General features: G+C 44.9%; 1 protein-coding gene across 12 annotated transcripts in view; it reads right to left on the minus strand.

The window, feature by feature from the left end:
- Positions 1-11525: 11525 nt before the first annotated feature.
- ZC3H7B (zinc finger CCCH-type containing 7B) overlaps positions 11526-17456 on the minus strand; it is a 91580-nt gene continuing 85649 nt past the window's right edge. For all 12 annotated transcript variants that reach the window (XM_065579092.1, XM_065579060.1, XM_065579030.1 and 9 more), the window contains one exon: positions 11526-17377. In XM_065579092.1, coding sequence (XP_065435164.1) covers positions 17185-17377 — 193 coding nt within the window. In that variant the 3' untranslated portion in view covers positions 11526-17184. The remainder of the gene's footprint in view (positions 17378-17456) is intronic.

The raw sequence follows: 17456 nt of genomic DNA on the forward strand, positions 1-17456 counted from the left end.
GGCCACTCTCCCCGACCGGCCGGAGCGCCGGGGGGAGGGCGGCGAGCCCGCCGCGGTTCCGCTGGCGGCCTGAGCCCCGGGAGGAGAGCAGAGAGCCCGACCGGGGCTCCGCTCTCCTCGGCATCCAGAGCGCCGGGAGTAGGGCGGAGAGCCCGGCCAGGGCTCCGCTCTCCTTGGCGGCCAGAGCGCCGGGGGGAGGGCGGAGAGCCCAGCCGGGGCTCCACTCTCCTCGGCGGCCAGAGCGCCGGGAGGAGGGCGGAAAGCCCGCTGCGGCTCCGCTCTCCCCGGCGGCCAGAGTGCTGGGGGGAGGGCGGCGAGCCCGCCGCAGCGCCATGGGAGGGTGGCGAGCCCGCTGCGGCTCCGCTCTCCCCGGCGGCCGGAGCGCTGCAGGGAGGGCAGTGAGCCCACCGCGGCTCCGCTCTCGCCGGTGGCCAGAGCCAGAGCACCGCACCACGCCGCCCCCCTCCAGGTGCTGCCCCAAGCACAAGCCTGGTGGGCTGGTGCCTGGGGACTGAAGCCTGATAAGAAGCTGGTGAGACTGTCCCTTTGATGTGGAAGTTATGGGAGAGTCCTGAAAGGGGGAGGAATTGTTAGCAGGGCAATGTCCAGGCACCCCTGGCCATGAGGGAGTGCCCAGGAGGCAGGTGACCCTTACTCTGAACTTCCTCTGTATTTCTGGGAGCAGTCATGGCAGGGTAGTCTGTGGGGGATTACCCACTGGCACTGTGCGTGCTGCCCCTATGTTATGGCTACAGAATTTGATGCCCCCAGCAATCAATCTCACCCCTTTTCACCAGCACTAAAGAAACATCTCCTCAAGTTGGGAGCTAAGGGAGACCTCCCACCTCAGTGCTTCAGCCAGCGGAAAGGCCCGGCCTAATTAATCAAAGTGCTCCTGTCACAGCAGCCACGGGAGAGAGAATTAGAGTTAATACCCAGCAGCAGGTCTCTGAAGAGCTCCAGGGAGGTGTGCCTGGTGTCAGCAGCAGCTTGACTGCTTCTCCTTAATCCCTTCCCTTGATCACTGGGCACAGCATGGTGTGGGTGTTCAGTTTCAGCTCAGCTCCCTTGAGACAGGGAGGGAAGGGCAACCTCGTTATTTGAAGGAGGAAGGGAAGGGGGAGGCACTCCCTTACTTTAGCAGGGAAAGAAGCAGGTATGGTTTTCGCTTATGTGGGCAGAAAATGCTCCCCTCAGACATCCTCCTGCAATGATTAGAGCAGCATTCCAGGTATCCTAGGTTGGCATCACTGTGACCAGTATCCCTGTAGCCCCAGCAAGGAGTTGCTGTGATCAGTAATTTGAGCACCCAGCTTGGCACCCCTGTAATCGTCATCAGCATGTGGGAGCCTGCAGCTCTTCCTCTAAAATCACTACAGTCTCCATGGGTTTAGCCTGCCGTCCCCAGTCCCAGCCTAAATGGAACCAAACTGCACATGGGCAACATTCATAAGTCCCAGCAGCATGTCCTTGGCACCTTCCTTCCCTTCCCCCAAACTGTGTAAAGCCAGCAGGCCTTACTTATGGAGCCCTGTGTTGGACGAGCAACTGATTTTGGTGCTGGGGAGAGGAATCACCTGGGGAGAGGAGGCACCTCCTGCCTGAGGCAGAAGAAATTCCTTTCACACCTGTCTGTGCCAAAAACTAATTAGCTTTGCTTCAAGTCAAAATTGTGCCCCCTCCCCCTCTGGGAGAGCTCACGTGGCAGCTGGCTTCACCACAGCTCTGCACGCACATGGCCATCCCTTGTGAGCTGCCACCCCCTGGGAACCAAAGAGAGTGGGCGGGGAACATGAGCAAGCTTGCTGGGGCCAGAGTGTCACCACAAGTGCTCTTTCCTGCCAGGCACACACAGGCAGATCTTGGGCTGTGTCTGTATTTCTTCAGTTGTTATGAAACATCTGGGTGCCCGAGTGGAGCCAAACTTAAGAAGTGCCAAAGGTGAATTCTCACAAGGAGCCCTTTGCTTGTAGCACCCCTGCTAGTGACCAGTGCTTGCAAACTACATAGATGCACTAAACCAGTGATACACAGACCTCAGTGGTTCAGGAGCCAAATTAGCAATCAACATTACCCAAAAGAGCCAGAGTAGTGTGAATTGTTTCATCCACTATAGTACTATACGTTCATATTAAAACAGTATGACAGGGGAAATAATTATATATAATTCTCCACAGCAAAATGACCAAGTATTATTATTTTATCAGCTACAATTGGTTAATAACATAGTAAAAGCATCCTGATTGGTTAATGAATTAGATTGCTCAATAATTAAATAACAGTATTAATATGTGGTGCAAAGAGCCACTTCCAGCTTACAAGCCTCAGTCTGAGTATCACTGCACTAAACTGAGTCCTGGTCTACACTACACATTTAGGTCAACATAAGGCAGCTTATGTCAACCTAACTATGTCAGTGTGCACACTACAGCCTTGCTCCCGCTGATGTGCCTGCCTCACTACACCGACATAACTCCACCTCCACGAGAGGCTTATGGCAGTGTAGTTAGGGCCATGCAGTGTCTGCGTAGACACTGCATTACTTACATCGGCTGTCCGCTGTCATTCTTGTCAATTTAACAACTCCAGCATAGAGCTGTGAAATTGACAAAGTTCTCCCTGCTCCCAGCCAGGCTGCTCCCCAAGGCTCCTGGCTCCCTGCTGGGGGCCTGGGCAGCTGCCCTGCTCCTGGCAGTGAGCACAAAGCTGGGAGGGCTGACCGGTTCCCAGCAGGGAGCGGAGGGAGGGGCAGACGGGTTCCCGGTGGGGAGCATGGAACAGAGAGCAGGCAGGGTGGGGGGGGGGGGAGAAGAGAACTGGCAGGGAGCAGAGAGCCAGAAGCCAGTGGGGCAGCCGGGCTCCCAGTAGGGAGCTGGTGAGCAGAGGTGAGACACCAGACTCTCAGCTCTCCACACTGCCCCTCCTAGGTTGGTAGAAGTGCTTCTGCAGTGGTTTTATATATGGAGATATACCTATCTCATAGAACTGGAAGGGACCTTGAAAGGTCATAGAGTCCAGCCCCCTGCCTTCACTAACAGGACCAAGTACTGATTTTTGCCCCAGATCCCTAAGTGGCCCCCTCAAGGATTGAACTCACCACTGTTTTTAGTGTAGACATGTCCTACTATATTTAAAGGAGAATGGAAGGAGTGAAAATCGTTAATCTCATAGGGAGCAGCAGAAGCCTTCGGGGTGGGGAGACAAGGAGGGCAGTTGACACTGATTCCCTCAGGGCAGCTCTTTGTACTTCCTCTAAAAATAAGTGAGACCAGCAGTGAAATTAAGAAGATAAGTTATGTTACAGCAGAGACATGCTGGGTAAGGTAATATCTTTTTCTGGACCAACTTCTGTTGATGAAAGACAAGCTTTGGAGCTCTTCTTCACATCTTACGTTACAGCGGACATTTCCCTAGCAGCACCTTTCACCCCTCCCCATCCCAAAGCACTTTACAGACTGAATCACTCACCCACCACTGAAATGTAGGGGCCTCTGGGGTGATGTGCCCTGGAGCAATGCAAATGAGAAGAGCAAGGGAAGAACACTATGTGACTGAAACTGTCTGTGTGTGTGTCAGGCGGGGGTAGGGAGAATGTATGTCAGAAGGACATAATTACCCAAACTGGAATTTAGATAGAGGTAACACTTCCTCATAGGGAAAGCAGCTTTTGAGGACGCCAGATGGTCAGGGCCTCCATTTTTAGGTCTCAAAAGAAAGATGGCACCTGCAGCTGAACAGATTTCCCTGCCATCATTCTGAAATATTGGTTCCTTACTGACTCAAAACACCCCTGCACGAGTCACTAACACCACTTCCTGCCGCACCATGCATTTCCTTAGAGGTCTCCTATTGATAGTCTCATTGGGCCTGATGCTGTTCAGCTTATGAAAACTGGTGCAGTCACCCACACGCTCCACGCAATCAGGGATTTCCAGTTCTACTGCACAAGCAGTATTGGGTGCATGTGGTTACCAGGTGTTTAGTTCTAGCAACACATGGCTATCTACCCCTTCCCAGCGTCTGCCTGTAAGGTACCAGAAAGTTAATAGTCACTGCAGACTGAGGGAACCTATAGGAGTAAGAGTTATTCAGGGTTCCTTTAATATTAAATGTTTCCCCCTCTTCTGAGCATGAGGTGGCCATGATAGGAGTCATGTCTGAGAGGTTCCCCTTCCAGGCCTAGGTGAGCTTTATTTAGGAGTTCCACTCATCTGGTACCTAACAGCCTGTTTTTCAAAGGTTTGGCCTACAAGCTTGTAATTCCCAAGCATTAAGAGTTACAATTTTTGGGCAGGCCCACAGGTTTAGCATCACATGTACAATGACATTTCATGTTCATGTTGCATCATGGCCTGATGCTGCTCTATAATCAGTGATCATGCAGCTCGGCTAGGAACCCTGTTTACAGGTTTTAGAGAGTGCATGGTCACCACATAACTGCCTTTTTCAGCTCCATCCTCCATATCTAGCTTGTGATGCACTACCAGGGCCTCCACCACCTGGCCTTGAGAGTCCATCACGGCTTGCTCAGTTGTTAAATTTTCATTATGTCATCACTTGAACTTCTTGCTCTTTAGTCATCATGTGTTCTGCTGCCGTCAGAACACAAGAGTCCCCTTCTTACAGTGCTCATTTTATAGCTTTGGGTCTTATCTCCAGGGAGGTTCTCCTTTCTCGACACCGCACATTTAGCTCCAGCTCTTTCTCCTCCTGTTGTCCTCCAATCCTCCTATCCTCCCATTTGTATTTTATGTAGCTTTTGTCTGAAGCGTGGAGACCAAAACTCCACTCCGTATTCCAGGCAAAGTTTTTACACTAGTTCTATAGAGTGACACTTATCAACTGTAAAAACTGTGTGCTACCTCCATAGACATCTTAAAACAGCATTGGATTGTTGTTCCTACAGCTTTGCCCTGCAGGCTCATGTTTAGCTTGGCAGGCTACCAGTAGGTCATCCTCTGTCTCCCCTTCCACATAGACATCGTGTTGCTTGTATCCCCCCTGCATTCAAGACTGCAATAATGAATCTCAGCTAGTTGTTCATTGCATAAGGCACACAGTTCCAATAAGCGACTGGGTATTTATACGGTACCCATCACCATAGTATCTGAACAGCTGAGTTTCTTGTGTTTGCCACATCTCGATATTTTGGTGTAATCAAGAAATGAAATCTCAGATAAGTCATTAGTGAAAAATATTTAGCAGGTGTCCCAATCTTGACCTTTCCCCCTCACCTGTGGTGCTCCACTAGATAGTGTTCTCTATAGAGGGAAGTCTGAGCAACTACTCTGCATTGCCTTAGCTGCTGGTACTAGGTGCAGGGGACTGTGGGGTGTCCCAAGGTTTGGAATGTCCTCTTACAGTGAAAGATGGGAGGCAGGAGAACTGGCTAACGCAGTTAAACAGATTCAGTTACTCAGACCAGTCTACACAGCAGAACTCTACAAGAGCCTGACAATCAAGTTACAGACTTGCTCACCAGCAGCCTTGAAACATGGGTGCCCCATATACATAGGGGACAGATGTGTTAATGCAGAGTGACCTTGTTCAGGCTCCGTATGTTTGGTAAAAATGTCATTCAGATGGACCACTTACACAAAGATTTGCATGGCTGGTGGAGAATTGCAACACACACACACACACACACACACTTTTCCATACAAGAGGGCAGCTCTATATTATGAAAGGTACCAGGTTCAATGTTACCGTGGCATTGAGAATGAACAGATTCTTCAGGGTGTGGAAGTTAATTGTTGGAAGAGGCAGTTGGTTTTAGTTAGACTGATAGATTGACCTGAGTTCAGATGCTCTGTGTATGTTAACTATGTATCTAAAAAAGACAAGTTACTAGCAATGAATAATTATGAAGACTGGTGAATTACATGAATATAAAACACAGGGTACCAGGAGTGAAAGTAGTGATAAAAATAACTAGAAGAAGTTTAAAACAAAACAAAACAACAAACAACAACAACAACCCTGAGGTAAAAGTTACTCATAAGTGAAAAACAAGTTTGATTGAAATAAGAGGGATCAATTAAGAGCACCCCCATTCCTAAAAATGTCAAGAAATGCTGCAGAAAATTGGAAAAGGCTTAAACGTGAACTTGACCGATTTGAGGGCCTTGGGATCTACTCATAAGGAAGATGAATAAAAGATTGCTTCAATACCTGCAATATTGAAAAAGATGACAATTTCATTATATAATTCATTTGAGCTTAAGGTTAGAGAATGTACTAAGAGTTTGTCTTAACCTGAAAGATTTCACTCAAGAAATCAAATGGAGGAAGAGACTTTTGAAGCATTTTTAACAGATCTAAAGATAAGTCAGACATATAATTTCCAAAATTTGAGTCCATGAGAGAGATGAAATTGTGATGGGTACATAAAAGATTTCCGTGTAAGAAAGACGGCTAGAGGCAGATCTAAATCTGGAAAAAGCAGTAAGAATTTGTCAAACTGCTGAACTTCATCAACAGTGATTGCCCAGTTAAGAAAGAAAACAAACTGTTGAATAGAGAAATAAAAAATAAAAAAAATAAAAAAAAAAACACAGAATGAAAGTATTAAAGTTAAAACATATGAGCAGATGAAAGAATGTTCTAGATGTGGAAGGAGGTACACCTCTACCCCGATCTAACGCTGTCCTTGGGAGCCAAAAAATCTTACTGCGTTATAGGTGAAACTGCGTAATATCGACCTTGCTTTGATCCACCGGAGTGCGCAGCACCGCCCCACCCCCACCCCCCGGAGCGCTGCTTTACCGCATTATATCTGAATTCCTGTTATATTGGGTAGAGGTGTACCAACCTAGGCAACGTCCAACATATGGTCAAACTTCTCATATCTGCAAGAAACAAACAATCATTTCACAAAAGTTTACACACAGAAGTCTGGAAAAACTTCAACTTTTGAATGTTGAACTAAATGTATATTTCTAGAACAATACCAAATAAGGACAACAAAGCTGACATGACAGATGAAGAAACTTGTTTCTAGGTATTTTGAAAGTCACTTTGAACTACAAGGAGGATTGGTCAATTACACTATCTACTAATGGAACATCTATTTCCTATGTAATATATACGTATCCACAAGCTAATGTAATTTCAGAAAAAAATGTAAAAAGTCTAAAAGTAAAACCTGTAGTTATAACAAATACATATTAACTTACAATATTATAGGGGTGAAAAAATTCTTGTTATGGCTATTTGTGAATTACAGGTCATAGTTAAAGGTAATTTAGAAAACAAGATTTGTAGTACAGGGACAACATTTCTGTATTAGATTTAGAAACAATGTTTAACAATAAATCTACCTGGTAGAATTCAGACTATTCAGGATTCTGAGACACTGGAAATAAAACATCCGCTTACAGAGTTATTCACTGGCATTGGTAAATTGAATATAATGTGTAAAAAAAAAAAAAGTTAAATGAAACAAACCAGTAATACATGCAACTAGAAAGATATCCTTAGCTTTAAGAAATAGGATACAAAAAATTGGGTTAGTTAGTTTAGATATAATTAGAGTAGGTGAATTCATTATTAACAGTAGAAAATAAAGGTGGATCATTACATTTTTATTAAATTTCAATCCTGTAAATTCAGAGTGCAAGAATTAACATTTCTAGAAGGAAAAACTGACCATTCAGGGATTATAGATTGATCCACAGTGAATACAACCCATTGAGAGTATTGCTTACCCAAAAGACGAGTCATTGCAGAAATTTTGGATATTGTTAATTTGATAGGAAAATACATTCCCAGCCTAGCAGAACCACCACCACCATATTTAAGGGCTTTACTTTGTAAAAGTAATCATTGGAAATGGGACTGTCAACAGCAACCAGAATTTATGCATCTGAACCAACTAATAAAAACAGCTCCAACATTAAAACTATTTTATAGTAACAGACTTATAAAATTGTTTTCATATGCCTCCAAACAAAGCCTAGGAGCAGTGCTATTACAAAAGTAGGCTGATGTATGGAAACCACTCTCTTATGCATCCTAGAGCCATATCAAAAATGGAATGTCAGTATGCTCAAAGAGAGAGGCTTTGACATTAGTTTTGACGTGCAAAAAGTTTCACGTTTATATAGGGTAGACCTGTATTGGCAGAAACAGATCACAAACCATTAGTTAATATTTCAAAAAGGAACACGATAGACATACCACCTCGGTTCCAAATATTATTTTTTCAATTATTTAAAATGAGGGTATCAGCCAAGCAAGTCATTCATTGTTGCTGATACTCTTTCTAGAGCTTATTGTATAACCAATGTAACTGAAGAAGGGGGACGTGGTACATGTAAATGTACTTAAACTGTTTTCTATATTGGAGTGCACAGTCCAGACTACGGGGGGCGGGAGCTATGTCACCCCTGTTCTGCAACCTTGGGTGCCTTACAATACCTTGCTGTAGTAGCTCCCCCTTGGTCTGCTCACAAACAGCCTTCCAGCATGCAAGCCATACCCTGAGTGTCTGTGTATAACTGCAGCCTGTCAGCTACACTCTGGCTCTCTCCAGCCTTGGTTATACTGCACGGTGACCCCAGCATTTCCCCAGAAGTGTATGTCCTGTAGTGCCCAGCCCTGTGCTGGACAGTACAAATATATGAAGTCTGTTAATCCTTAAAGGGAATAATATGCCATCTTATTATTTTAAATAGAGTACGCAGACATTCCCACTTAAACACGCTGGATTAGATAACAGTAAAACAAGTTTAACTACACAGAGATTGACTTTTATGCCTCATTACTTGTAACCACTTCAGACTAAGTGAGTACAAGTAGGGTCACCAATTTTTTGGTTGGATGTATTCCTGAAGATTTCATCACGACATAATCTTTAAAGATTAATCTTTAATTCCCGGAGACTCCAGAACAATCCTGTAGGGTTGAAAACCGTAGTTACAAGACAAAATAGAAAAAATGTTGACTAGTGCCTAACTATATTAGATTGAAGCAAAATTTCTCAGCACCTGCTTCCAGCATGATTATTGACCAAACTCTTCAGGTCAGGACCCCGCCACCAAAGTCCAATAGGTGTTTCCTTTTGTCTTCTCAGGTGCCGACACTGCAATGGGCAGGGGGAGAGAAGGGTGGCTGCCCCTTCTTTTTATAGTCCTGTGCCCTCCTTTGAGAAGCACTTCCAGATTAATCTTTAATTAAAAATTGCCATGTGACAAAACCTCCAGGAATATGCCCAACCAAAATTGGCAACCCTAGCAACGGGTAGCCTGGTGAAGAAAAGAAACTCCATGCCGTTTCTTTGTGAACATGTAGATTTTTTGTGCCTGCCTCTTTCTTGCCAAAAAATGGCCATTTCACAGGTAATGGTCCATCAGCCTCATTGACACTGGCTGAGGCATCAGCTTGCCCTTTGCCTCTGAGGAACTGGTTTAGTCACTCCCCAGACTTATCCGGGAAACACACTTCAGTCATGACTTCAGCTTATGTTCATAACTTTACATATAATGTTGCTATGTGCATTTTGCCATGACATTATTGAGTTTTTTTTTTTAATACCTCACAAGGCATACCTTGTACAAACATTAATACAGTAATGTGTAGGGTGTGAACACAGGAATATATTCTGTCACACGTCTGGGAAGAAGTTGTACAAGCAACTAGACAGGATGAGAATTTATAAAGATTATTACAGCTATTGAAAAGCTAATACTAATAAAATGATACTGAAGCCATATAATCAATTTATTCAAGGTTTACCAGTAATTGAAGGAATTCTGTTTAAAGGGAATAGTAGTAATTCCTTTTAGGGTTAACAGCAGAGATGTTGAAACACACACATGGGACATTTAGGCATAGAAAAATGTAAACAAAGCAGAAAATGACCTCGTTCCTCTAAATAATAAGAGCAACTTCAATAATACAGTAACTCTTCACTTAACGTTGTAGTTATGTTCCTGAAAAATGCAACTTAAGTGAAATGATGTTAAATGAATCCAATTTCCCCATAAGAATTAATGTAAATGGGGGGGTTAGGTTCCAGGGAAATTTTTTTCCACCAGACAAAAAACTAACAAACAGTTTAATACTGTTCACAGCTATGATGGTTGTGATGCTTGGTTGAGGTGGTGAAGTTAGAGGGTGGAAGAGGGAGGGATATTTCCCAGGGAATGCCTTGCTGCTAAATCAGTGGTTCTCAAACTTTTGTACTGGTGACCCCTTTCACATAGCAAGCCTCTGAGGGCGACTCCCCCCCCCCCCCCATAAATATATAAAAAAGTATTTTTAATTTAACACCATTATAAATGCTGGAGGCAAAGCAGGGTTTGGGATGGAGGCTGACAGCTTGCGACCCCCCCATGTAATAACCTCGTGACCCCCTGAGGGGTCCCGACCCCCAGTTTGAGAACTCCTGATGAACTAGCACTGGGCTGAGCCCTCAAGGGTTAACACATCGTTGTTAATATAGCCTTGCACTCTACAAGGCAGCAGGAACACAAGGAAGGGGAGACAGCATAGCAGACAGAGACAGACACACACCTTGTGTGTGGGAGAGAGAGAGATGCACACTGCCCCTTTAAGTAAGCTGACCCACTCTTAAGTGCATTGTCTTTTTAAGTGGATCAGGAAGTTGAGACAGCAGCTGCTGCCCCAGGCTCTCTGTCTCTCTCCATCCGTATCCCCTCCCTGCTCTATATGGAGAAGAAGGGGTAAGCGGGGTGTAGGAGCAAGGGGGAGGGGGTCACCCTGACATTAGCCCTCTCCCTCCCCCCACCCCCACAGCAAGCAGAGGCTCAGGGAGCAGCTCCAAGGCAGAGGCCAGGAGCAGCACATGGCAGTGGGGGGAGGGATAGCTGCAATTGCTAGCCTGCTGGGCAGCTGCTGCACAGGGAACTTAGGGGAGCGGGGAGCCGATAGGGGGCTGCCGGTCCACCCTGGTTCCAAGCCCCCACCAGCTAGCTGCAACAGGCTGCTCTTCCTGCCAAACGACTTTAGAAGGGAGCATTGCACAACTTTAAACAAGCATGATCAGCAACATAACAACGAAACAACGTTAACCGGGACGACTTTAAGTGAGGAGTTACTGTACAGCAAAAATAGAATTTAGATGGCCACTGCGTCAAAGAAGATCTGTTAAGACAATTTTGATATGAATACATTTGTATTAAAAAAACTACAAGACAGATGTGGTGTTACTCTGGATTTAAGAGCGTGAATAGATTGTTCAGGGTGTGGAAGGGACTACTGGAGAAGGCTGTTGGTCTTAGGTTAGACTGATAGATTGGCCGGAGTTCAGATGCTCTATATATAAGTTAACTATATCTCTAATAACGACTGTTGTTAAGCTACTAGCAATGAATGACTATTAAGTGGATACTAGTGAATTACTTAGATATAAACCACAGCAGGTGTCTTTCAATCCCATCCCCTCACCCCTCCCACACCACTCTCTCCCTGTAGCAGCAATGCCATTTATCAAAGGCGGCCTTGAGGCCCCGGATAATGCCTTTCACAAACTCTTTGCAACACAGACACGCAAGTCATCTGGAGAGGGTTTAAAGTGCACACTTTTATTTTCTATTACAAAGGCTAAAAGAAGCAAGTTTGTTTTAAGAACAAAAACAAAATTGTTAAAACATCTACATTATTATCTTGGTACTAGACCTTATGAAAGGTACTAAGGTTTTCTTTAATAGTAAAGCGTGGTATTCTTAAATTATATTAATACAGAGACATTGTAAAGGACTCCATCTCATTACTATCCAGCTTAGAACTGCAGCAGCCCCTTGCAATTTTCCCCTTTCACATGCCAAAAGCACGTCCATTTCTGACACACTGTTCATATGAACTGATTTGTTGTTGTTTTTTGCTTCAAACATTTGGTTACTTCTGACACCAACTTCACAAATCCCTCCCTTCACTTGAAAGGATCAGGAGAAGGATTTGTATTATATCCCTCAGCATTTAACAAGCTGAACTAAATCAAAGTCTGGTGTGTGTGTTGGAGGGTTTTGGTTTTTATAAATAAAGGGACAAGATATTTTTCGTAACGTTAAAAAAAAAAGTTAACGCCGCTCGTTAGCCCTCAGATTTGGTTCCTTGCTGAAAATCCTCCCCTTAGCCCCCACATTGCACAGGCTAGATTGTTATTGTAGGAGGAGTGCGTGCTGGGCTGAGCGGACTGGGTTCGTTGTAGAGTTCCTTTAGAACACTGGAGCTTATGGTTTAAATTATCATAGAGCTGCTAGTGCGGTGTATTTTGGTGAGATGAAATATCATACTGAAAAAAGCTATAGTGAAAGAAAACGAGGGGTCAAATCTGGAGTCTCCTGCCCTTAACATACATATAAGCAAAGCTTTTAATCATAACTTTACTCATTAGCGAAGCACCTGAATATTCTTTCACTAGGGTGGAGTAGGAAGGTCATCACCGGAGGGTTTTCAGAGGCGTGATCAGGAAAACCTGTCCCAGCTTGAACTTTATTTCTGTCTATAAACTCCTCCCTTCCTCCTCCTTTCTGCCACCCCAGCCAGGAATTAAAAAAAAAAAAAGCCTTCACATTTAAACAGGAGATGCTGCATTTCCTGGACTGAGTCCTTTTCCTTTACCCTCATTAAAAAAGATTCCTTCGATACCACACACATATATAATATTATATAGAGCGATATATTTAATACCTGTGTATATATGCTTCACAGGGGTCACATATATACACACTAAAACAAGTCTGTGACAAAATACTGCAACACCACAGATCAGGTTATCATATCTGGGAAAACAAAAATAGATACGCAATGCTCGTGAGCATCCCCACCCCCTTTGCCCCCATAACAATAGCCCCTCCCCCCAGCTAACACTATCAGTCTGGAAAAGAGTGGGTGCAGAGCAGTTATTTTGATTAAAGAGAAGGGACATCATCCCGCTCCATAATCTAAACATAATGATCAACTCTTAAGTCCTGGTGCAGCAAACGCGACAATTACACTGTAAATGCAGATTTGTTTTTAAACTAAAAAACAAGCATTCCCCCTCCCTTGATTAATTTTTCCTCTCTTCTCCCCTGCACACGTCGCTGCCGCCACTCCAATGAACATGGTACAAGCCTACGCACTGGTGCTAATATCACTTTTTTGGTAAATTCTGCAGAGGGAGCAACCGGCTGAACACGTGTTGGTAAAGCAGGGATTAAACAGCTACAAAAAGGGGTGTGTGAAGGGAAGGCTGGATTAGTTCATTTAGCAGCAGCTGGGTTCCTGTTACTTTGCTTAATCCAGTGTCACAGCAATTCTATACATTATGAGTATACTTGGCAAAATAGAGACAAGCATCCCTCTCCCTTGCCATCTAGCCTTTCAATTTCAGTGCTTGAGACAATGAAATGTACGTACTAGGAGATGAGATGCCCAGTTTCAAATCTGAACAGAAATCGCGCCTCACCCTATCGGTGGAAACAAATACAGCATCAGCCTGCTCATAAACCATGGGCATCCAATAAAACTTGGGATTGGGAGGCGGATCAGTGGAGCAAGGATCTTTCCAGCTGCTCAGCCGTCCCCTTGGGGCATGCGAGAAAAAGCATCCTCCCTTCTCCCACCTCTCTATCATAAACAATGAATACATACTCAATCTCTGTGCTTCTAGTGCCACTTCCGGGCCAGGACCCCAAAGAGTTGTACACACACTAATGAATTAAGCCTCATATTGTTATTATCGCAATTTGGCAGCAAGGAAAACAAGCATGGAGGGGCTAGCGGCTTGTCCAGGGGACCCAGTGACTTAACAGCAGTGGCTGGAAAGACTAGACCCCAGGTCTCCTCATTAATACTCCCAGGTTCTAACCACTATGCAAGAACTGAGCCAGCTGCCTATGAGTGGTGTACATCCAGAGTTAGGTCTGTAAATAAAGATGCCAGCTGCCAATTCAGTATCTCCCACATATTGCTTCCTACCTAATATCTCTTGTCTAGGGGACACAGGTGTTCTCAGAGGTGGGGAGAAGAAAAGGGGACCCAACGCTGCTGAACCACCATGCAAAATACAGCCATGTTTTATTTATTGTACGTACAGCACTGGAGGGCTCTGACTTCTCACAGGCAAAACAATCTCATAAGACCCTATTAAAAAAAAACACAACTACACACACATTGCTCTAAGAAGGTGGGACTGTTTGTTCTTCAGCCGACGGTGCTGTATCAAACTATGTACACACATGCACACTGTATTAAACTGTAATCAGAGTGAGGGAAAGGGAGGCTCAGGACAAAGGGGGCAGATGTCAGCGTACCCACTCCCCAGTGACAGATGGACCAGAATGAGGCACAAAGCTGACCCCAGAGAAACTCTGGGGTGTTGGCATAAGCTCATTATTGCCATTAGAAATATTGAGATCCTGACTCAGCGGAGTTATATTTGAGACTCTACTCCGCACCCCGGTTCGGCCAATCGGGTTCCTCCATTTGAGCTGCCCTATTTTAACACAATTTATATCATTCCAGTATTGGAGATAGGATGTCTCGCAGGATTTTCTACCACCACTCCTCAAACAAACAAGGCAACAGTGCAGGTGGTATAGTAGGCACTATGGACAGTCTCTGCCATCTTCTTAACATATCCCTGCATCAATCCCACCCCATCCAAATGATGAGAGATCACCCCGCCAACTTGCTGACAGATGGCACGTGTTGGGCCACATCACGGATCTTCCCTCTGGAGCCACACATGCCACATGCACTAATGAATCCCCTCAGCCGGGCTCAACGGAGAATGGTACCAACTCTGACAGGAACAGCGTTCAGCGGGGCCACTTCATTTGGCAACACTAGCTTCACTTACAGCTGACACAGTCTAAGGGCTGGTCTACACTGGGAACATACAGCTGTACAGCTACAACTCTCAGGGCGTGAAAATTCCACACCCCTGAGAAAAGCAGCTATGCCAACCTAAGCCCTGGTGTAGACAATGCTGGGGCGACAGAAGAATTCTTCCACTGTCCTAGCTCTCCCCTCTCTGGGAGGTGGGTTATCGACGCCAATGGGAAAACTGCTCCTGTCAGCGTAGGTAGTGTCTACACTGAAGCACTACAGCGGCGCAGCTGCAACTTTGCCCCAGTAGCATTTTCAATGTAGACATACCTTGAGTGTCAACTGCTTCCCCTAGAGCTGACCTAATTCAAAATGCAAGTCAGCACAATACCAGCAGCAGACCTGACAGCTGTTGCCTCTCTTGCTCCACGAGGCGGGGTGATTCTATCAGAGGCTCCTGTATCCCCTGTGCACCTGAATGTTCCCATGGCAAAGAGGCACTCCTCTATTCTTCCTGCCAGCAGGGGCCAGCTTGCTGGAAAATGACATTACTTGCCACACTGGAAGTCTAGTGAGAGGAGGGAGGCACAAAAGCCTAGAAGCCAGTTTAAATGCAATGTTTATAATGATTTAAAAAAACCAAAACAATCAGAAAAAAACCACACTTCCCACTGCTGAACATTCCCCACCAAAAAACCAAGGTGTAACCTGATGGGGACACTGGGGCTGGGTGGTTGTGTGTTTCTATTTACCCAGAGGGACTCTCATATTACAAATATGATTTTCCTTTTCTCTTCCAGACAGTTGTTGGACATCTTGTCCTCTGTCTGACAAGGGATACAGGAAGAGTTAATTTCCTTTTTCTTTTCCGGGAGGGGAGACTGCAAGGGGAGACACAGTCAAAGTAAAATCACACGCTAAGAACAAACATTCTCCTTACTTGCATTAATAACTGGCTTCAATTTAATAATCTAAAAGAGCCTTTAAAATTGGTCTCTTCAGCACGCTATTGGTTTGTGTTTTGCACATCACTCAGCTCCAAACTACCCTGGTCAGTTTTGTCTTCCATTTCTAGTTAGCTTTGTTTTCTGGTTCCCAGGCACTCGTCAAATGCTATTGAGTTTGATTTTGCAACACTGCAAGAGAAGGTTTCAACCCCCTCCAGCAACCACATTGTATTCATTTCAATCGCGAAATCATTTCTAAACGCATTCTTTGTCAGACACAGACTCTGAATTTTGGGCCTATGCTACTTGATAGTGTCCTTGAATTGATTTATGCCCACTTCCTCTGACAGCACCTTCAGCCTCTACAGACAAAACCCGTATCCAAGTAACCAAGTATATAGACTATTTAAAGACATAATCCCCGAAGCAGAAGCTGACTGACTTTACACTGCTGACAAATACAAATACAAGCTCCTTTTCTGTTACTTCCTTTTTTCTGGCTGATCCCAAGGCCCAGAGCACACAGATGACAACAGCACCATAGTATTAGCTATACCCTGTGGACAGATTCAGTCTTACTTACATAATCACACTAGTTTAAAAAAAAAAAAATCTGCACTCTCTTCTGTCCATGAGAAAGTCAAATGACCCATTACTAGTTTGCTTTTTGGATACAATCAATAGTAACAGCAAAAAAGTCATCCATGATCACTTTCAAACTGCCCCTTCTGCAAAAAGCACCTTGGTTGTTTTCTCAGCTATGCTCCTTGCACCCATGTATGTGGGGGGGCTAGACAGCCATTACCCTCCTCAGCAGTTGTGTGCCTCAGGGGAAGACTTGGGATGTAATTTTGCTCCTTTGCGGTCATCCACAGCAGCTAACAGGCCAGGTGTTTTAAAACAACATTTTAAATCAGCTACAATTGTTTTTTACATTGTTCTTCCAGGACAGCGTGAAAGAGAAGGGGAATTTGCTCCATCATACGGAGGAGAATGAGCACAGAGGACTGCAGACACCTATGCTCCAGTAACCCTGTCCCCTCTCTCAGCTGCATTCATGACACTGCGATGTCCCAAAAAACCTCCCAGCCACACTTAGAGTCTAGAGACAGGGAATTAAAAGGAAAAGATTTTCTCTCTCTCATGCCCAACTGTGTTCATTCCTTTCAATTAGGAAGGAAAAAAAAAAAAAAAAAAAAAAGGGAAGGTGGGCAGAGAATAAGGAAAGAAAAGAAGATAGAAAAGAAACTTTATGAGCTCGGCATTCACTGGCCACAGAGGAATCAGGTCACAATTTTCACAATTTCATTCACCACCGGAAAATCATATTGGTAATCTTGAAACAAAAGGAAAAAAAAAAAAGTTCTCCTTGTGATACATGTCTCTCAGTTGCCCTGCCACAGCCTCACCCTTTGAAAACTTGCTTCTGTTTCTCCAGTCAATGGGTCCCCCCACCCCACTATACGCCGTCCCGCAATAGGAAGTTGTATTTGCCGAAGTCGTCATCCTTGGGGCACAGCAGCATGTCCTTGCGAGCTTTGGCCAGTTTCTGCTTCAGCACCTCCCGTCGGTCCAGCCACTCGGTCAGCTCGTCCTGGCCATGAGCATAGCAACATTTCTCCCCCTCAGGGCAGGCCTTTGTCTTCTGAAACCTGCCAGGAGAGAAACACAACTCACTGGACTATTTTATTTTTAAGGGGCAGGGTTTAAAGGGTTGCTCCATTTCTCTAG

This window comes from Chrysemys picta, chromosome 1 (assembly GCF_011386835.1).
Source record: "Chrysemys picta bellii isolate R12L10 chromosome 1, ASM1138683v2, whole genome shotgun sequence".
NCBI lineage: Eukaryota > Metazoa > Chordata > Testudines > Emydidae > Chrysemys > Chrysemys picta.